This window comes from Furipterus horrens, unplaced genomic scaffold (assembly GCF_987537825.1).
Source record: "Furipterus horrens unplaced genomic scaffold, mFurHor1.1.pri manual_scaffold_13, whole genome shotgun sequence".
NCBI lineage: Eukaryota > Metazoa > Chordata > Mammalia > Chiroptera > Furipteridae > Furipterus > Furipterus horrens.
The window spans coordinates 54,645,473-54,666,164 of NW_028327183.1; the positions used below are offsets into that span (position 1 = coordinate 54,645,473).

The following is a 20,692-nucleotide window of genomic DNA, read 5'->3' on the forward strand; positions in this document are numbered from 1 at the left end:
GTGATGTATAAAAGTGAGAAAAGTGCCTTCCCTGAAAGCGGACCAAGATGGAGGTTGAGCACAGGTGTGGATTAGAACCTGTGATGTGGGCTCTAGCCCCGCGCCATGGAGTTGAGAACAGAGGGGCCAGTCAAGGAAAACCAAGAGCAGAGTGAAGGGTAGCGACCCTGTTGATCTATGGGGAGGCCTCTGTCTGTCCACCAGCCCTGACCTCTCCCTGCACCAGAGCCACGCCCACCCCCTCGCCATTCTCAGCAGGTTCCCAAGATCGTCCAAGTCTCCAGGCTTTTCCAAGGCTCTACCTCCCTGGATGGTGCGTTTGTTGTCTCCTGTGTTTACGTCCTGGCTGCGTCGTCGGGGCTTCCCTGACTGTGCCAGGCCTGAAGCAGCAGCGCCCCCAGGACCACGAGGACCAAGCCAGCCACGCCCATGCGGATGAGGTTCCCCACTGTGTAGTCTTGGGTGTTTGAGTCTGGAGATGGAGGAAAAGAGGTCACAGAGGTCAGGGTCATGTTGAAGCACCCCAGGACCTCTGGATGCCTCTCCCAGTCACCCCTCTGCCATTGACTGGACTGGACCCCGTGGCCTCAGCGCCCTAACAGGGAATCACGACTCACTCACCACTCTTGGAGTCTGGCTGGTTCTGTGATGGCCCCAGGGTATCAACTGCTCCTGAAAACAAACACACGCAGGGCGTGGGTGAGGAGATGTGGGAACGCTCAAGCCTTCTGTGATCTCCAGTGAGTCTCTGTATCTAGTACTGCCCTTCGCTTCCCCTGAGATGGCCATTTTTGGGGTCTTGTCTGCCTCTAATTAGGATACAAAGGTGACCTTTGGGCTTTCATGTTTTCTTGTGATGAGGAGCATGAAGTTCCTCCACCTCAGCTAGCTCCCTGGGTCTCGGATTAGGATTATATAGTTTCATATCACTTTTCTTTCTTTTATCAGTCTCTTCTTTAGAAAAGAAATCATGGAATATCGCGTAATCTTTCTGAGATCAAGGATTATCACAGTTGCCAGACCTGATTATTTATCGAGTTTTGTAGCCTAGATTCATTGTAGAAAGATTGATAAGAAACTAGCAAAAGAGATAAATGATGGGATAAAAGGTTTAAGTAAACACCTGGATAAAGATATAGATATGTATTGATATAAGACAGGCTCTGATAATGTGAGAACTGAAATTGCAGGAAAGACAGGGAACTCTGGGAGGGGAAAGGGCACTGGTATGAGTCTTATAGGAGGTGTTTTGGAAAATGACCTGATTCATCTGACAACCTGGTACTTGTGGAAACTGAGCAGAAATCCTGCCATCTCTCCATGCCCACGTAATGACATTAGTCGCCGGTGGAGACAGGACATGCTCAGAGTGGACTCGTGTTGTTTCTCCCACAAGGGTTCACTGGCGCCAAAGTTCTCAACTGATAGAGCTTTTCCAAATTAAGGATAAGATTCTCCTTTGATAGATGAGAGACCCAAGTTGCAGATATGATAGGATTTCATCATTAAGATTCATCTCAAGGGGGCTGAGCCAACTTTACTTCAGCTTAGACTCCCAGTGGATCTTCAGTCACCCTGACCCAAAACCAAAGGCCCCCTTTACTCTGTCTTCCTCTGTGGGCCTCAGTGCACAGGTGCCGGGATGAGGCAGGACCCTGGAATCAGCACCACGGACAGAGGCAGGCCTGGCGCCCACTGTTTTCTCCCCACCCGAGCTGGGCATCTTCCCCTTCATGCATTTCCTCTTGTGCTGACCACACAGGACCCAGTGACCGCAGTGCTACTTGAGACATGCGGTCCCATCCTTAAGTCTCAACCTTTATCCCCAGCACTTTAGGAAACAAGCCCTTCTGTAAACACTTGATTAATTGAAATAGAAACTGGGAAACTAGAAAAAGCCTGGTGGAGTCTGTGTGTCTGCTGGGCTAAGAAGACTCTGCTACCCGACAGCCATGAAGTTGGTCCACGTGAGTGAGGGTCTGTAGACCCCAAATGAGCATAAGACACGAACCAGTGGATGATGTGGGCTGTGCCTGCCTCTTGCTGTCCCATAAAGTCCCATTTCTCTTCCTTGAAGGTTGGTTTCTCATGGACTTCGGTATCTTCCCTGCAACACCCAGTGGTGTTGGGACCCCATGTTGCTCACTGAAACGCAGTGTGTGTTCATCTGGCTCCCACCCTAAGCTTCCTGCCTGTGTGGTTCAGGTCCCAAAAGGCCAGTGAAACTGAAACCCCGTTATCCCCAGGGCTTCCCTGAGCACACTGCCTAGGTCAGTTATTTGGGGTATAGAACAGAGAGGGGCATGAGCATGAGTGCCCTCACCTGAGACCTTGAGATGCAGAGGGTCACTGGGGTGTGACCACCCATAGGGGAAGAGGGTGAAAGAAGTATAGCACCTGTAGGTCCCCACATGCGAGGTGCGCACGGGACCCACTGAGAAGATGGCCCGGTCCTTCCACCCCTTGTCAGAGGTCATGGATTCCATGTGTTGGGGCTGGTCAGCTGCTCCCTCCTTCACCAGGTGGTAATGGTGACTGAACACGGAGCTACATGAGAGGGACACATTCTGTCCTGAGGCCACCGCAGGGCTTGGCTGGGCTGAGAGGGAGGGTGCGTCATACACTCCTGAGAGAGAAGGAAGGAACTGTGTTCAATGTGGGACCATCAGCCCACCTTCCCCAGGTGTGTGCTGTGAGGAGTGAGGTTCCCCTGAGCCACACTCTGATCTTCTTTGCTTGGGAGAAGGGGACTTGGTTCCACCCTCTCACCTGTCACCACCAGCACCAGGGTGTCACTCCGCTCAGACAAGCCACTGGAGCTGTGATAGGCACACCGATATCTCCCCCCATCGTAGGTGCTCGTGGATTCAATGGGGAACCCGGTCTTATTGCTGGGGTCCTGTGGGTTCCCTGTCACCCTGAGTACAGAGTACGGCTCATTATACAGAGTGTAGGCATCCACCTGCAGAGGCCCCTGGCACCAGATGGCCACAGGGCTCCCCTTGTTGACCATGGGGCCTGGGTCAGCCCAGATGGAGGGCTTGGGGAGGACTCCTGGAAAGGAAGAGACATGAAATGTCAGGGATGACCTTGTCCCCTGTTTCCCCAGCTGCTGCTTCAAAGCCCCTCCCAGACTGGTCCCCATCAGCCCAGACCCACTGTGTGCCCCCAGGTGCTCAGTGATGACTTGGGAATGAAGCAGCAGGTTTGGGGGAGGACTCACCGGCCTGGACGTGGTCCCATGGGCCCCGACACAGCCCTGGAAGAGAGTCGGGTGAGACTGTCCTTGAACCCACACACAGGAGCTCCAGAACTGGGCTTGTTACAGAGCAGCCTCCCCCAGATTCCCCACAGCCCCTGGCTTGGGGATGTGAGAGGGAGATTCTGCAGCTTTACAGGGACTTGGCGCACCTGTGGCTGTAGCTGGGTTCTCAGTTCTGCCAATGGTGGTGGCACCAGGAGATGGGAGGGGCTTTGACCATAGAATGGTGATGAAGAAGCAGCTTTCTGGGCCTTGAAAAAATTCTGGAGTAGCCAGGACTGGTCAACACCCTGACTGCGTCACAGGCCACAGTCAGGGGTTTAAAATAAAGTGGCAGCCATTAAACAGGGAAAACACCACGTGGTTTGTAATGAGGTAAAAAGAAAGCCATATGGCTTCAAAGGGAACACAAGCAGCTCACCAGCTGTCCTTAAGGTTGGGCACATAAGAAGGTGCTACGTGGTTCTGCATTAAGACCTGAAAATCCTCACAATGGACAAAACCTTCCCAATCAGGCACAAAAGGATGGGAGCTGATAAAGCTGAACTGACTTTGGGAAATACGAACCCACGGACTGTGATTCTCCTAAAGAGAAATGGTGCCTCTGGCTTCTCTGATCCGAAACTAGCCTGGTTTGGCAGGGGGAGGCAGAACTATGTGTTTGTGGGTATTATAAAGAAAGTAAGACTTAACAGCAGAAATCCACCATTAATCTAAATCCCTACAACATTTAAATAAGCAAATCCTTTCCTTTTTGGTGGCAGACCATTGAGCCCATCAGAACCGAACAGCCTGTGGCTTCTGTTTCATGATGAAATTGTACCCAAGATCCTGAAGGAGAGAGCTGACAGATAAGGGGTGGGGAACTAATGGGCATATTTCTGGCTTATAGCCTTTTGGGGAGCAAAGGAAGTCCTGGGTCTCATGGGAGAAAAGGGTCCTGAGCTCAAATGCTCACAGCTGCCCACACCCAGGTTGAAACCTTGTAAATAAAGACCTGTTCTCATCAACACTGATTGTTGGGTCTTACACCAAGGCGCCATGTGAATGAACCCCATTTTCCTCAGGAACTGTCTGAGTCCTTGAGTGCTGAACCAATATCTCTTGTCCTTAGAATTTGAGCCTCCACTGAGCCTCGTGAGTCATGGACCTGGGAGGGGAGGGGACCCATCCTTCTCTTTTCCCCAAAACTCACCAAGGTAGAGGAGAGCAATGAGGGTCGGGCTCATGGCGCTGTCTCCCAGGGTTTCCAGTGTTGCAGATGGCGTATGAAGTCCAAAGAGCCCCTCAGGGCAGAAGGACACAATATGTGTGACAAGGTCCTGGCTCCGTGGAACAAGTCACAGTTTCCTCCTCAGCTGCAATCTAGTCAAGGTGACAGTAGATTCTGGGAGCTTTCAGACCAGATCTGAGTCTCAGCAGACTCCACAGGCTTTGCCTCTACTTCATGGGAAACCCAAATCCAGAGCGTGACACCTGTCCCGGGACAGGAGGGGAGGGGACGCAGGGCAGGACTCAGGAGCAGCCCAGTTTCTGTTGCAGCCCTGACTCTGCCTTTTGTAGAATCCGTGTGCTTGTGGGCATTTCAGTTCCCTTTCCTGAGACAATGTAAATAAAAATTTCTTTCTGGCCTTTCTCACCCCCGCAACCAACCAACATCTGCTGAGCAGTTGCCTGTCCAGGCATGAAGTTCCCTGGGGGAGGTGCCCGCCTCCTCCCCTGGACACACGCAGTGCTGATCAGTGACTCAGACAGCGCAGTGTGTAGGCAGTGGGTGATGTGGTGCCGTTTTGGTCATTCATTGAGGAGAAAAGCAGAGGACTGACGTGATCAGAGGGCATCTGTCACCTTAGTCATGGAGTGTGGGGACCTGCTGGTGAGGGAGGGACCAGAACACGCTAGGGGCCAGCACAGGGCGCTGAGGAAGGGGGTGATTCTTCTACAGACACATAGTCACCAGGGTGTGCTGTGCCCTGTCACACGAGGTCTCTGCTCACTAGGTACTTTATCGTTAAGGTTACAGGAAAATTGTCAGTAACAAATAGTGTGAACATCCCTGGCTGGTGTGGCTCAGTGGATTGAGCACTGGCCTGCAAACCGAGAGTCACTGGTTCGATTCCCAGTCAGGGCACATGCGTGGGTTTCAGGCCAGGTCCCCATTTGGGGGCTCGTGAGAGGCAACCACACATTGATGTTTCTCTCCCCGTCTTTCGCCCTCCATTGTCCTCTCTCTAAAAAAATACATAAATAAAATCTTTTTAAAATGTAAAAACACACACACAAAAAATGGGTGGACAGATTGCTGGTTTAAATAGATACAACTCTGTGTGAAAAGACTGTAGGAGAAGACTTTGTGGTAATAAACGGTGATGGAACTCCAACATCACAGGCCCCTGGGTGACGGGCTAATCAGCACCCTAAGTTGCTGTGAGAACTTCTTGTGAAATCCTCCCCACTTCCTACAGCAAAACTGTGTACAGTTGAGTGAGAGGCTGCAGAAAACTCTTTGTCATTATCTGGTCTAGGACGTGTGCAGAGGCCTCTGCTCTGAGCCGGTTGGCTCATGGGCGCCATGACAAGGACCTTGCGGTCATGACTCAGGCATGTGGTTCTGAGGAGGGGAGGTGGTCCCTGGGGTGGGTCTGGTTTGCAGGAGGAGGGGGCTCTGCTTGGGGTGGAGAGCTGACCTCAGCCCGCTTGTCAGCCACAGGCACCGTCAGGCGGAGGGACTGGGTGTGGCTGCAGCGAGGGGACCCTGTGGGAAGGTTCCATGCAGGGGAGGGGCCGGGACAGGTGCACTCAGGTCCCCGAGAGGAAACACCTCTGCTGGGCGGGGGGGTCTGCAGGAGGCCAGAGAGGAGGCTGAGGGGGTCACACCCACAGGAGGTTCTGGGTCTTCAGCTTAGGGGACAATGGTGGTGAACTGGTCCCAGAAAGAAGGATTGGGATCTGAGCTTGAGCAAGTCCCTTGCGTGGGGGAGGGGAAGAAGGGCGGAGGGCTCATTCACTCTCTGCCTCGGTTGCCTGCAGGGTCTCATGGGGCTGTCTCAGGACGGAAGACCCCAGGGAGGAGCAGGACTTTCGGAAGCCGTGGTGACACTGTGCCCTGATCCACAGGAGGAGCCACTCTGCCCTGGGCTGGGTGTGTGTTTGTGTCCCCCTCACACTTCCTCTCTCTGATTCCCTCATGTCTGTGAGCAGGAGACCTTCTCCATTTCTCCCATCCCGTCCGCTGAGGCCCGTGTGCCCCTCGCTGCCCTTCTTTGTGCGTGAGGGACTCCTCACCTGACACTGATTCCACCCCCACGCGCTGGGCAGAGGCACCAGGTGCGGACAGTTCACAGGCTGTGATTACAACATGGAGAACTTACTGACCGTCTGTGTTGACCAGTAACTTCCGCTCTATCTTCCTCATCGTAGAGACGTTGGAAGCTCAGCTCTCACGGTTGTCGTGAGGAGCAGCAGCGCCCGAGACATGAGGACTCTCCATCTGGTGTCACTTCTGGGGCCTGATTGAGTCACAGGCAGCAGGGACGTGTGCAGGAAGCGCTGTTTGGGAGCCACAGGCCTATGCACCCACACCTCCAGTCTGCAAGGGACTCAGAGCTGTGGGGCGTCCTTGGTTAAATGGCAGGTGAGCACAGACAGAAAGGACACAGGAATGCGCTGCTCACCCTGGATCCTGCACCCCGACACCCTGGAATGAGGGTGGGCTCCCACCATGGGGCTGAGCCCTGAGCACTGGGCCCTGAGGGCTTCTTGGACCTGGGGGGGTCCCACCTCCCATGAAACAGCATGGGGACTGGGTGCAACTTCTTATGTAAAAGGGACCCACAGGGAACCATGTGGTTGACTTGCATTTCTTTTTGATGACGTAAAATTCATGTAACATACATTTGAGCCTTTTAAAGCGTAGAATCATCTGGAGTTTAGTAAATTCACGATGTTGCACCATCACGTCTCTCTAGTTTCAGAGGTTTTCATGCCCCAAAATACCACCAAGTCGTCCGTCCGGCTCTCGCAGCTCCTCCACGTCAGCCCCAGAGAAACCACCTGATTTCTGCCACAATAGGCTCCCTTCTCCCGGACATTTCATATAAAATCACAGAAAAATGGGATCTTTTGTGTTTAGCTTTATATTTAACTGCAGAGGTTTGGTGTTCACCCACAATATGGAAAGTGCCCGTACTTTGTTCTTTTTGGTTTAAAAACCTTTCTGGGTAATGAAGATGCCACAGTTGTTCATATGAATGGGATCCAGCATTAAGGGGTGTAGAGCTGTGAATCCAAACCAGCCATGTGGACGACCCTCAGGCCACAGGTGTGAGAACAGAAGGGCAGTCAACGGGAGTCCGTGATGACCGGGAGGGACAGCCCCACGGTGGGATGGACAAGGCATACTTCCAGGAACACGGCTCGCGTTTCCTGCCTCCAAATGTCATGCCATGTCTGCTCCCCTGGCCGCTCTCAGCAGCAGTTCCCCAGCTGCAGGCTAGAGTGTCCTTCACCATGTCCTGTGTCATCAGATGGGCTCCACGCTCCCCCACTCTGAACAGTGCCGGTCCCCTCTGTGTTCACGTCCTCACTGCATCGTGGGCCCTCCTCTCGCTGTCTCGAGCCTGACCCACCAGCAACCCGAGGGCCAGCAAGACCGAGCCAGCCACGCCCATGCGGATGAGATTCTCCACTGTGTAGTCTTGGGGGTGGGAGGCAAAAAAAAATGGGGTATAAAGGTTACAGAGGTCATAGCAGATTCATCTCACCCCAGTTTCCCTGGATGTCCACCAGGGCACCTGCATTTCATTGACAGGCTTTGACCCACTGAGCCCAGTCCCATAACTGAGATTTTTTTCTGCTCTGTAGTCTTTGATCTGAATTATTTTGTCATCATCCCAGAGTATCAGCTGCTCCAAAGGAAAAGAAAACATAGGATGTGAGTGAGGAGACATACAAATGCTTAAGTGATCTCTTCTGATTGTAAATGAGTTTCTAAGACTAACAGTGACCATCTCTGTCCCTGGTGTGAGCACCTCAGGTGACTTACCTTGCATTTTATTAGAAAGCAAAGATGACATGGGGGACTGTGATTTGTCCTGAAAGTCAGGACATGAGGGAGTGAAGGGCTGGGTCTATCTCCTCATTGCTCTGCCTCAGCTACCTCTTCTGTCCATGGCTTGGGAATATAATCTCCATGTGACAAGTTTTTCTTCTTCCTATCACTCTTTTTGAAAATAAACGATGTAATATGTACAACACTGGCATTTTTATTTTTGGTTTCACGCATGCTGCAATTAACATAACCCATAAGCGTTCATTCAGTGTGTACTCTAATAGGAAGATTGAGAAGAAACTAGCAAAAGAATAAATCATAAAGGAAAATATTTAGATCAACACCCGCATGAAATTACATATCTCTATAGATACAAGAAATGCTCTCAATAACATGACAACTGAAATTGCAGGAAAGACAGGGAACACTGGGAGTGGGAGGGGGCACGGGTATGAGTTCTTATGAAAGATGTTTTGGAAAATGACCCGATTCAGCTGACAACCTGGTGCTCATGGAAACTGAGCAGAAATCCTGCCGTCTCTCCATGTCCACGTAATGACATTGGTCCCCAGAGGAGACAGGACTTGCTCAGAGTGGACTCGTGTTGTTTCTCCCACAAGGATTCACTGGCACCAAAGTTCTCAACTGATTCAGCTTTTTTCAATTCCAGACAGGGTAGGCTCCTGCTTTGATACACGAGAGGACCAAGTCCCAGATACGGTAGGATTTTGTCACTGGGATCTGTCTCAAGGGGGCTGAGCCAACGCCATGTCAGCCTAGACTCTCAGTGGATCCTCAATCACCCTGACCCAGAAACGAGAGGCCCCCTTTACTCTATCTTCCTCTGTGGGCCTCAGTGCACAGGTGCCGGGATGACGCAGGACCCTGGAATGAGCACCACGGACAGAGGCAGGCATGGCACCCACCCTTTTCTCTGCACCTGAGCTGGGCATCTGCCTTTTCTTTGATGACCAGACAGGACCTAGTGACCTCAGTGCTACTTGAGACATGCGGTCCCATCCTAAGTCTCCACTTTTATCCCTGGGACTATGAGAAACAAGCCCTTCTGTAAATATTTGATGTGTTGAAGCATAAACTCAGAAACTAGCATAAGACAGGTGGAGTCTGTGTGTCCTCTAGGCTAAGAGGACTCTGGTACCCCATAGACACGAAGTTTGTTTGTGTGGGTGAGGGTCTGTGGACCCCAAATGCTGCATGAATCACGAACCAGAGGAGGAAGTGGGGCTGTGCCTGCCTCTTCATGTCCCATTTACTTTCCCAAAATGTTGGCCCTTCACCCTCTTCAGTTCCCTCCATGCACACGCCCAGCACCTCCTGGATCCTCAGACATGATAAGGCCTAGATATGTGGGGACACCCCATCTTCTTCATCGCTTTATGTGGGTGAGATTCCCCCTATTGGTGACTTCACTGTTTCTCCTTTTTCCCTGTCCCAGCCCAAGCTCTACTGGGACAGAGTCTGCTCCCCCAGTGGACAGGGTAGGAGTCCCTCACCTGAGACCGTGAGCTCCAGGGGTTCACTGGGCTGTGACAGCAGGTAGGGGGAGGTGCTGTGTGATCTGTAGCACCTGTAGGTCCCTTTGTCACCTGAGGTCACAGGGCCGATGACTAAGTTGGCCTGAGAGGGGGCGGCCGTGTCCTGCAGACGAAGCTGCCGGGGAGGACCCAGGGACCCCTCCCTGTGCAGGTGGAAGGTGTCAGACCCGACCTCGGATCCACACCGCAGGGTCACGTTTGTTCCCAAGGGCACTGAGGGCCCCGGCTGGGCCAAGAGGGAGGGTTTTGTGTACAGTCCTGGGGGAGAGGAGAGGTGCGATGTGCAGAGAATCACTCCCACGCCCCCCATGCCCTTGTCCCAGAGCTGAGGGACCATGTTGTTCCCCAGGGACGCTGTCTGGGACACTCTCTGTCCCTCTGGGAGGGTCTCCTTCATCCCCATGACCCACACTCCTCCTTCCTCGCTCCTCCCCCTAAATCTCAGCCCCTCCCAGCCTCTGCACCAGGTCCCTCACCTGCACCCCACACCACCATGGTGACCCTGGGCTGAGCCCTCAGCAGACAGGACAGGGCCGTGCAGGGTCCTCACCTGCGATCAGGATGTCCAGGGGGGCGCTGGGGGCCGACCACGCGTGGGAGAGGCTGTGGCCACAGTAGCACCTGTACCGGCCCCCATGGGTGCGGTTCACCCGGCCCAGGGGGAAGTCGGGGCTGTCCTGCCCATGGAGACGCTGGGGGGCAGGGGGCCCCGCGTCCTTGGTCAGAGCGAATCTGTCACAGCCGGACTCTGAGCGACACTGGAGGGTCAGGCTGTCTCCTCGCAGCAGCAGTGCGCCCGGCTGGGCCAAGAGGGAGGGCGCCCTGTACACGCCTGGGGAGGGGGGTGTCAGCACCCAGGGGACACACACCCACCACCCACGGGGCCGCAGGGACAGTTCTCCTGGTCCCTCCCTGAGCCTCCCCCTGTGGTCTGTCCCCAACATGCCAGTGTCCCTGACCCCACGACCCCCAGGGCTCTACTAGGCACAAGGTTCAGATCAGTTACTTGGGTACAGGAAAGAACTGAAGACAAGTGTGGGCCGCCTCACCTGTGACCTCGATGTGCAGAGGATCACTGGGGTGTGACCACAGGTTGGGGTAGGAGGAGCCTGGAGACCTATAGCATCTGTAGGTCCCCCCGTGGGAGGAGCTCACGGGGCCCACTGGGAAGGTGGCCTGGGTCCACCACCTCCCAGCAGAGAACCTCAGTTCCGATTTCATGCTTCGGGGCGGGTCAGCCCCTCCCTCCTTCAGCAGATACATGGTGCCCGTGATGTTCCGTGATCTGCACACGAGGGACACGTTCCCTCCCGCGGCCACCACGGGGCTGGGCTGGGCTGAGAGGGAGGGGGCCTCGTCCACTCCTGAGGGAGAAGGAGGACAGGAGGTGAAGTGATCATCACCCCGACCTTCCCCAGGTGTCGGCTGTGAGGAGTGAGGCCCCTAAAGCCACACTGTTCCCTTCAGCCTCTGAGGAGGAGTCCTCAGTGGGGAGGGGACCCGGGTTCCCCCTCACCTGTCACCACCAGGAGCAGGGGGTCACTCCGCTCAGACACTGTGTTCCCAGTGCTGTACGCACACTGGTATAGCCCTGCGTGGTGTTCGCCCACGGACTGAATGAGGAACCCGATCTTGTTGCTGGGGGTCTGTGGGGTCCTCGTGTCCAAGGGCTTAGTGCTGCTGTTTTGATACAGCGCGTAGCCCTCCGCCTGCAGAGACCCCTGACACCAGATGGTCACAGGGCCCCCCTTGCTGACCACGGGGCCTGGGTCAGCCCAGATGGAGGGTCTGGGGAGGACTCCTGGAAGGGAAGCAGACCTGGGGTGTAAGGGGTGTCCTTGTCCCCTCAGTTTCCGCAGCTGTCGCTCCAACGCCCCTCCCAGACTGTCCCCATTTCCAGAACCTGTGCTGCCCAGCTGCCCAAGGGTGTCACTGTGCTGAGGGAGGGGGTCTGGGGGAGGACTCACCAGCCTGGACTTGGTCCCATGGGCCCCGACACAGCCCTGGAAGAGAGTCGGGTGAGATTGTCCCCCTTCCACACACACAGGAGCTCCAGAGCTTCTCTGGTCCCTGAGCGCTGGGGTCAGACCTGGGGCTGAGCACACCTCTCCTGCCCCCAGGACTTCTGTCCCCACTGAGCGTCCTCAGCCCTGGGTCCTTTTGGGGAAGAGGACCTGGCAGGCAAGGGGACCAATTTTTTCCTTTTCCTCCAAACTCACCGAGGCAGAGAAGGGCAGTGAGCGTCAGGGTCATGGCTCTGTCTCCCTGGGTTCCCGGTGGTCAAGATGGCATATGGGGTCCACAGAGCCCAGCAGGACAGACAGACACACTGGAGTGATGAGGTCCTGGCTTGTGGGACAAGTTACAGTTTCCTTCTCTGCCGCAATCTGGTCGAGGAGACAGCAGGTTCTGGGAGCTGTCAGACCAGAATGAGTCTCAGCAGACCCCGCACACCTGCTTCCACTTCATGAAAAACCCAAATCTAGAGCGTGACACATGTCCCAGGACAGGAGGGGAGAAGACACAGCGCAGGACTCAAGAGCAGCCCGATTTCTACTGCAGCTCTGACTCTTCCTCTTCTAGAACCCACGTGACCTATATGCAAATTTTCTTCCGGCCTTTCTCCTTCACCACAACCAACTGGTGTTTACTGAGCAGTTGCTTGTCCTGAATGAACTTCACTGGGGGAGGTGCCTGCTTCCTCCCCTGGACACTCTCAGTGCTGATCAGTGACCCCAGACAGCACAGTGTGTAGGCAGTGGGTGATGTGGGTGTCATTGGTAATGTTCTGAGAAGGAGAAAAACAGGACAGAAAGAATCAGAGGGTGTCTGGCACCTTAGTCATGGTGTGTGGGGACATGCTGGTGAGTGAGGGACCTGGACATGTTAGGGGCCACCACAGGTCACTGAGGAAGAGGGAGATTCTTCTGCACACATGAAGTTACCAGCATGTGCTGTGCCCAGTCACATGAACCTCTGCTCCAAACAGGTTCTCCTGGGCTTGTCTTTAAGGTATTGGAAGCCTATTCATTACTGGGGTGTGTGAGCAGATTGCTGCTTCGAGAGATTCCGCTCCATGGGGAACAGACCGGAGGGGTGGTGGGTGGGTGATCAACTGTGATGAAGCTCCAACCCCTTCTCACCCCCATGGAATGAGCTGCTCAGTCCTCTCAGCAGCTTATGAGCATTTCTCATGAAAGCCTAACACAAACCCCACAACAGAAGGACATTTGAAGCTGCATGAGAAGCTGCAGAAACTTCTTTGTCATTATCTGGTCAAGGACGTGTGCAGAGGCCTCTGCTCTAAGCTGGTTGGCTCAGGGGGCGCCATGACAAGGACCGTGTGGTCACGATGCAGGTGTGTGGGTCTGAGGAAGGGAGGCGGTCACTGGGATGCGTCTGGTTTGCAGGAGGATGGGATTCTACTTGGGGTGGAGAGTTGGGTTCAGCCCGCTCGTCAGCAACAGGCACTGTCAGACAGAGCGATTGGGTGTGGCTGCAGTGAGGGGACCCCTGTGGGAAGGCTCCGTGCAGGAGAGGGGCCGGGACAGGTGAGCTTAGGCGGAAGGGTCTGCAGGAGGCCAGAGAGGAGGCTGAAGGGGTCACACCCACAGGAGGTCCTGGGTCTTCATCTGAGGGGACAGTGGTGGTGAACTGGTCCCAGAAAGAAGGGCTGAGGTCAGAGCTGTGGGCATGTCCCTTGGGTGGGGGAGGGGTGTAAGGGTGGAGGGCTCATCCACGCTCTGCCAGGGTTGCCTGGAGGGGCCCATGGAGCTGTCTCAGGACTGAGGACCCTTGGGAGGAGCAGGAGGCTGGGGAGCCGTGGTGACACCGTGCTCTGACCCACAGCAGGAGCTGCCCTGCCCTGGGCTGAGTGTGTGTTTGTGTCCCCCTCACACTTCCTCTCTCTGACTCCCTCGTGTCTGTGAGCAGGAGCCCTTCTCCATCTCTCCCATCCCATCCACTGAGGCCCGTGTGCTCCTCGCTGCCCCTCTCTGTGCGTGAGGGACTCCCCACCTGACACTGATTCCACCTCCACGGGCTGGGCAGAGGCACCAGGTGCAGACAGTTCACAGGCTGTGATTTACAACGTGGAGAAGCACTGAGTGACCGTCTGTGTTGACCAGTGAAGTGTTGAATATGGTCGGGGATGCTGAGATAATTCCAGCAAGCAGGATGAATGGCCAGTACTCACGGAGGACTGTGGCTCACTCAGACCATCAGCAAAAGAGCAGAGGTCATACCTTATTTTTATTAGGATTTCAAAAGTTACTAGAACAGGGGGTGTGACAATAAAAGAATTTTTACAAGTGAAAGAATTCTTGCAAAGTATCATTAATATGTAAAATACAGCCAGGGTAACTTCTGGTTTAGCTAGCACCTATCAGGGATCCAAAGCAGATCCACTAATCATCAAGGTCAGCCCCAATTTAAGACTTTATCTTCACGGAGGCAGATGGAGTACTCAAAAGACCTCTTTGTCCTCAGGATTCCATGACCCAGTGGCCTGAACAGCCTAAAGCCGCAGGCGGAGACGAGATTAGCTCATCATCTCCTGAGTCACAGGACACCTGGGCGGAGGGGCATGGGAATGCCTCTACCCAGAGATCTGTGTTCCTGCAACAGACCAGTAACTTCTGCTCTATCTTCCTCTTTGTAGAGACGTTGGAAGCTCAGCTCTCACGGTTGTCGTGAGGAGCAGCAGCGCCCGATACATCAGGACGCTCCATCTGGTGTCATTTCTGGGGCCTGATTGAAATGTGGGCAGTAGCAACTTGTGTAGGAAGCGCTGCTTGGGAGCCACAGGCCTCCCCCACCCCTCAGCCTGCAAGGGACTCAGAGCTGCAGCGCATCCTCGGTAGAATGGCAGGTGAGCGCAGATGGAAAGGACACAGGAACGCACTGCTTACCCTGGATCCTGCACCCTCCACACCCTGAAATGATGGTGGGTTCCCACCAGGGGGATGAGCCCAGAGCACTGGGCCCTGAAGGCATCTCAGACCTGGGGGGTCCCGCCTCCAGTGAAATGGCTCAGGGACCGGGTGCAACTTCTAAGGTAAAAGAGACCCACAGGGAACCATGCGGTTGACTTGCATTTGTTTCTGATGATGTAAAGTTCATGTAACATAGAATGGAGTCTTTTAAAGCATAGAATTCACTGTAGTTTAGTAAATTCACGACGCTGCACCATCATGTCTCTGTAGTTTCAGAGGTTTTCATGCCCCAAAGGAAAACACAAGCTGCCTGGCTCCCATCTCTCCTGCATGTCAGCCTCTGAGAAACCGCCTGATTTCTGCCTCAATGGGCTCCCTTCTCCCGGACATTTCATATAAAATCACAGATAATGAGATCTTTTGTGTTTCACTTTTTATTTAGTGCAGAGGTTTGATGTTCATCCACAATATGGCAGGTGCCCATACTTTGTTCTTTTTGGTTTAAAAAACTTTCTGGGGAATAAAGATGCCACAGTTATTTATATGAATGGGATCCAGCATGAAGGGGTGTAGAGGTGTGAACACAAACCAGCCCTGTTGGCGACCCTCAGGCCACAGGTGTGAGAACAGAAGGACAGTCAACAGGAGTCCATAATGACCGGGAGGGACAGCCCCACGGTGGGATGGAGGAGGCATCTCTACAGGAGCACGGCTTGCAATTCTTGTCTCCAAACCTCACCGCCCTGCCTGCTCCCCTGGACGATCTCAGCAGCAGTTCCCCAGCTGCAGCCCAGACTGCCCTTCACCACGTCCTGGGTCATCAGATGGGCTCGGCTCCCCCACTCTGAACAGTGCCCGTCCCCTCTGTGTTCACGTCCCGGCTGCAGCGTGGGCCCTCCTCTCGCTGTCTCGAGCCTGAAGCAGCAGCACCCCGAGGGCCAGCAGGACCAGACCAGCCACGCCCATGCAGGTGAGATTCTCCACCGTGTAGTCCTGGGGGTGGGAGGCTAGGGATTGTGGGTAAAGAGGTCGAAGAGTTCAGGGCAGACGGTCACTCCAGGATCCTGGATGTCCATCTAGGACACCTGCCTCTTTCTGACAGGACCTGACCCTCTGCCTGAGCCCCGTCACTGAGGATTTCCCCTCCTCCCCACTCCTGGCACTGGAGCTGTTCTGTGATGGGCTGATGGTGCCGGCTGCTCCTGAGAATGACAAAAGGTAGGACCTGACCCAGCCCGTCCCTGCGTTCTCAGGTCTAATACCCACTTCTCGCAACATAGGCTCTGTGTTGTCCTTAGTGACGCCTTTCTCTGCAGTGGGAGGTTCTCTCTGGAATCCTCGTCACTCATGCGAATGCAGATCCCCATTTCTCTGTCCCAGTGGAACCTATTTTGGTGGTTCCTCAAATTCACAACAGTTTTCTCTCCAATTCAATGGAGCTCTGCTCTGCTCTGGTTTCACTTTCGGACCCAGGACTGTGTTGCTTAATTCTTTTGGGAGGAGAGTACCCACTTATTCTACAGCTGAGGATGCAGGTACTGGGGTGAGGGGATGGTGGTCTTGGGGTCCTATGTCAGGAGCCCATTGGGTTGAGGGTCTGGGCCTGACCCCCTTTTTAACCAAGTTCATTCTGTTCACTTGATGTTTCATCACCTATTTAAGCCATCACTAATAATTCTTCCCATAGTGAGGACTGCCTACCATAGAATATGTGTGCGAGTTTATTATGCTTGTATTTAATTTACATGTCTGCACATATATGTACACATATACACACGCATACAAGCACACACAAATCTATGCATATTATTTGCAAACGCTAGTGCTGAGTTAGTATGTCATTATGACAGTATTTCTGGTTTTCTGAGGCTGAGCAGATAAATAGCAAATGTGTAAATCTGCAGCAGATGAAATATGCTGGTCAGATTCACACACACACACACACACACACATGCGCACTGAGGGAAGGAGACTATATCAGGTGCAAGGAGGCAGGTCTGCTCTGGGCAGTGTCAGGAGTGAAGGTCTTCCTTGGACGTGACCGTTGAGCTGATTTCTGAACGGGGAGGAGGGGCTTGAGCAGCCCCGTGAGGACCCGTCGCCCTCCCTGAGCCTCCCGCTCTCACTGCTTCTCACTCCCAGGGCCTCTGGGCCCAGAACCCTGGTGTCTCTGCCCCTGACCGGCCACCAGAGTTTCCGCTCAGATCTGTGTCCCCACTAAGTCACTCAGGGGCCAGGATGAGTTGTCCTCACCTGAGACCAGGAGCTCCAGGGTGTCACTGGGCAGTGACCACACCTGGGGCGTGTTCCTGCTACAGCCGTAGCATCTGAATGTCCACCTGCGGCCGGTGGTCACGGGGCCCACAGGGATCAGGGCCTGCACCTGCCCACTGGGGTGTGGCTGTGAGTCCAGGGTCCAGGGGAGCCTGTCCTCTCCTTCCTCAGTCAGAATGAACCTGCCAAATCCCTGCCCTGAGCCACACTGGAGGGTCATGTTCCCTCCTGAGGTCACGACAGGGCTGGGCAAGGCTGAGAGGCTGGGTTTGCTGCTGTAGAATCCTAGGGGAGAAGGAGGCAGCGTGTTAAATGGGGCGTCCACCTCCCTCATTTCCCCAGGACTGGGCTGTGAGGGGGAGACACCCTGAGAGCACTGTCTCCCTGAGCGCAGAGCCAGAGGCTGGGACCCCTGAGTGCCCTCTCACCTGTCAGCACCAGCTCCAGGAGGTCACCGTGTGCTGACCAGCCAGCGGGGCTGAGGTAGTAACAGCGATAGCTTCCTGCAGTGTCCCATGTCATGTATGTGATCGAGAACTTGACCTTCTCCCTGTGCTCCAGTGGCTTCTGTCTGTCCCACAGCACTGGGCTTCCCTCTTTGTCCACACGGTACTCCTCAGCCTCCAGGGTCCCCTGACACCAGATGGTCACAGGGCTCCCCCAGGGGATCACAGGGCCTGGCTCAGCCCAGAGGGTGGGTTTGGGGAGCGTCCCTGGAAGAAACCGGGGGATGGATATCAGTTCATTTCCCAACTCCAGTGCCCAGCTTTCAGCCCTGAACATCTCATATGTTCTTCCTCCATCAGCCAAGACCTGCTGTTCTCCACCCCCAATGTCCCAGAGGGTAGCCTCTTGTCCTTAGTGAGGACAGGGACGTGGGACACCTGGAAAGACTCACCTGCCTGCACTGGGGTCCGCAGGCCCACGCTCAGCCCTGGAAGAGAGGCGCTGTGAGAGACCTGCCCTGAATCCAGAGCAGGACCCTACTCCTGTGAGCCCCCGAGTCCTGGGTCCTGGCAGAGCAGGGCTTCCCCTCCCCCCCCTCACGTCTCACCCAGGCAGAGCAGGGCCGTGAGGGTGGGGGCTGTGGTGTCTCTCCTCTTGACCCCGCTGTGCAGAAGAAAGAGGCCCCAGTGTCCTCAGGGTAGACAGACGCACAGAGTGTGGCCACTGGGAGTCTGGTCCTCCCTGTCACGGGGTGTCACGTCAGCAGCCTGTCAGGAAGGGGAACAGGGTCTCCTCAGGAGCACAGCCCTCATTCACATTATTAAGCAAGAAATAGACCCCAGAGTCTCCTGAGACGTCCCTTGCATGTGAGGTGACCCAGAGCATGTCCTTCCAGGTCACAGCCTCCTCCACGGGACCCCCTCCCCCTCAGCTGTCCATCAGCACCTGCCTGTGAGTCCTCCCCATGGACAGCGGCCACCCAGGCCCTGCAGGTGCTTCAGGAAGACGTGGTCCCTGTCCGTGCAGGCAGGTCCAGTGTCACCGTGACCATGAGCACCAAGGGCACATGCAGGGAAGGAGGAAAAGGACATGCGCCCCTCCCCCTGGCCCCAGAGTGTGGCTTCTATGTATAACAGCCCCAATCCAACTTCTCCTTTTTTGTAGCAACGGCGTCCACCCCGCCTCCCTGGGAACCAGCCTCAGAGTCATTCCTGCCCCTCAGGGTCCCTGTTCCTCATAAGAGCTGTTCCCTCATCCTGTGGCCCCGTCTTCATTTATGGCACAATGAGTGGGTTACTTCTCTCATTTGGGGGAGAAAGCTGATCCCTATTGAAATATTCCTCCGTGGTCCACGGCCTGTGTGACCTGAGCGCTCACGTTCAATCAGTCCCTGAGCTACAGTTTCCTCATCGGCATCATGTTGTCATGAACCTCAGTGCTCAGAGGGCATTTGGGGTCAGCGTTCCTGTGTGGGTGGGCGGGGTCTATCGTTGTTCATTTCAGATCCCATGAAGATGTTGGGATGAGACATGAGAAGTCAGGTGATGGACCCCACAGTCTAAGGTGGGCTGTGGCTGTGCCCATTCAAGAGGCAATGCCATTTCAGAGAAGAAAAGAAAAAACCAAAAACGAAAGTTTCCAAAATGGAGAAGGAACCACACAGAGAAAAGAGGCCAAAACTGGGGGCCTCTCTGTATCCAGGTTCCCCAGAGTAGAGGCTCCTGCCTCTGTGTGGGCATGACAGGTATGCCAGGGTCCCTGCAGCAGGGAGGTCTTTTGCTAGGTGGAAATTGGAAGCTCTCTGGTCCTCTGGGCCATCTGGAATGTCTCTGTCCACTGATTCAGTCCCCAGTCAGCACTGAGCCATGTCCCCTCTATGTGTGTGTGTGTGTTGTGTGTGTGTGTGAAACAGACTCAACCCAGTCCAGTCTGACATGGGTGTCTGTCCAGGTGTGAGTGTGAGGCTCACCTTGGAGTCATGCCTGCCAGGCACATCCCAGTCAGATGCTCAGTTTGAGCAGCAAATATGATGGGGAGAAGTAGCTGCAACTCTCCACCCGCTCTCAGTCCCGAGGCCAGGACAGCCCTGGGAGGGACTGTGTGTGGAGCACCAGGTGTGTGTGCTCTGAGGTGAGTGTCATCAGGAATGGACCCAGACTCACAGTGGTGTGAACACTGCCTACAGAGTCAGTAACGGGGGTCGTCATATCTGAGGAAACAGAAAACGAGGGACAGGGGATAGTCCTTTTATTGTATATTTAGATTTCTGAAAAAATAAAGGAGACACTTGTGTTCTTCAAACAACAACAGGGGTGATATTATAGAAGAATATGGAATTTTAGAATCGAATAAGGCAAACATCTTAGAGGTAGAAAATAAAATTTGAAATAACACTCAAAATATTTTTCCATCAAGGAGAAGATACAGCTGAAGATACAATTATGAAACTGGAAGACAGCAATGAGGAAATATTTAGGATGCAATACGGGGGGAGTGGAATTAGACAATAAGATACAGGGAGACTAGAAAGAGAGAATCCCATGGATATGGGGAGTTTCAGAAAAAAGTGGTGAGGGTGGCGTCTGCTACAGCCCAAGAGGCTAACAGCTGGGTGTTTTGCAGAGAAGCAGAGAGCACACCCCGTGCCAGGGACCACAAATCCAGGCTTTAAAAAAGTTGTTATTTCAGAGAGTTGGTTTATCAGTCCACTCTCTGGCTTTCTCTTCAAACCTCAATGTCTCATTCAAACGGATGGCATTTCTGAAGGAACTATTATCTGATGAGGACACAGGGGCTCGATGTGTCCAGAGGGCATTTTTAGCAATGATTTCAGATTTTTCTGTCCTAATCAGGATGCTATGTTTTAAAACAAGACCTTACTTGTATCCATGTATTCAGTTCTCTGAAACAGACTGCTCCGACCTGAAGAGCAGTCTACATTGAAGGATGTGCCTTATAGAAATAAGGGAGAATGTAGACTCACACATGGGAAAGGGAACCAGAGTGTGAATGTGCGGCTCCAAAACAGACACAGATGTAGCCTCATGCCATTGGAGTGAGAAGAGAAGGGAGTCATTCAAAGAAAATCAGTAATGGTAGGGAGGACCTGTCCTCAGTTTAATAGCACGAGCATCTCTACAGGCAATGCTTGAGACATATTTGATCATGT

The 20,692-nt window shown here is 54.0% G+C and overlaps 2 protein-coding genes across 2 annotated transcripts; both read right to left on the reverse strand.

Annotated features, from left to right (window-relative positions):
* Positions 1–270: 270 nt before the first annotated feature.
* LOC149995390 (leukocyte immunoglobulin-like receptor subfamily A member 5) lies at positions 271–4,491 on the reverse strand. The gene is made up of 5 exons (XM_090259197.1): positions 4,458–4,491; positions 3,224–3,280; positions 2,770–3,054; positions 2,324–2,626; positions 271–457 (listed from the first exon to the last, which is right to left on the reverse strand). Exons 1-5 carry the CDS (start codon positions 4,489–4,491, stop codon positions 336–338), a joined length of 801 nt encoding a protein of 266 aa, XP_090115323.1. The 3' UTR covers positions 271–335.
* A 3,345-nt stretch (positions 4,492–7,836) lies between these two features.
* Positions 7,837–20,413, reverse strand: LOC149995391 (leukocyte immunoglobulin-like receptor subfamily A member 6). Its single transcript, XM_090259198.1, has 8 exons — positions 20,404–20,413; positions 18,131–18,214; positions 17,975–18,010; positions 17,505–17,789; positions 17,056–17,361; positions 10,419–10,700; positions 9,827–10,126; positions 7,837–7,958 (listed from the first exon to the last, which is right to left on the reverse strand). The coding sequence occupies exons 1-8, from the start codon at positions 20,411–20,413 to the stop codon at positions 7,837–7,839; spliced, it is 1,425 nt and encodes a 474-aa protein (XP_090115324.1).
* Positions 20,414–20,692: the final 279 nt, after the last annotated feature.

What these genes read in the sequence shown, in the direction of transcription:
- LOC149995390 (XM_090259197.1), bottom strand. Translation starts at nt 4,491, where the DNA reads ATGAGCCCGACCCTCATTGCTCTCCTCTACCTTG. An exon ending in ATGGGACCACGTCCAGGCCG is followed by an intron (nt 3,055 to 3,223) that starts GTGAGTCCTCCC and finishes CTTCCTTTCCAG; the next exon opens with GAGTCCTCCCCAAGCCCTCC. An exon ending in TCTGCATCTCAAGGTCTCAG is followed by an intron (nt 458 to 2,323) that starts GTGAGGGCACTC and finishes CAAACACCCAAG; the next exon opens with ACTACACAGTGGGGAACCTC.
- LOC149995391 (XM_090259198.1), bottom strand. An exon ending in CCTGGAGCTCCTGGTCTCAG is followed by an intron (nt 10,701 to 17,055) that starts GTGAGGACAACT and finishes CCCCCTCCCCAG; the next exon opens with GCGTGTACAGGGCGCCCTCC. An exon ending in CCTGGAGCTCACGGTCTCAG is followed by an intron (nt 7,959 to 9,826) that starts GTGAGGGACTCC and finishes CCCACCCCCAAG; the next exon opens with ACTACACAGTGGAGAATCTC.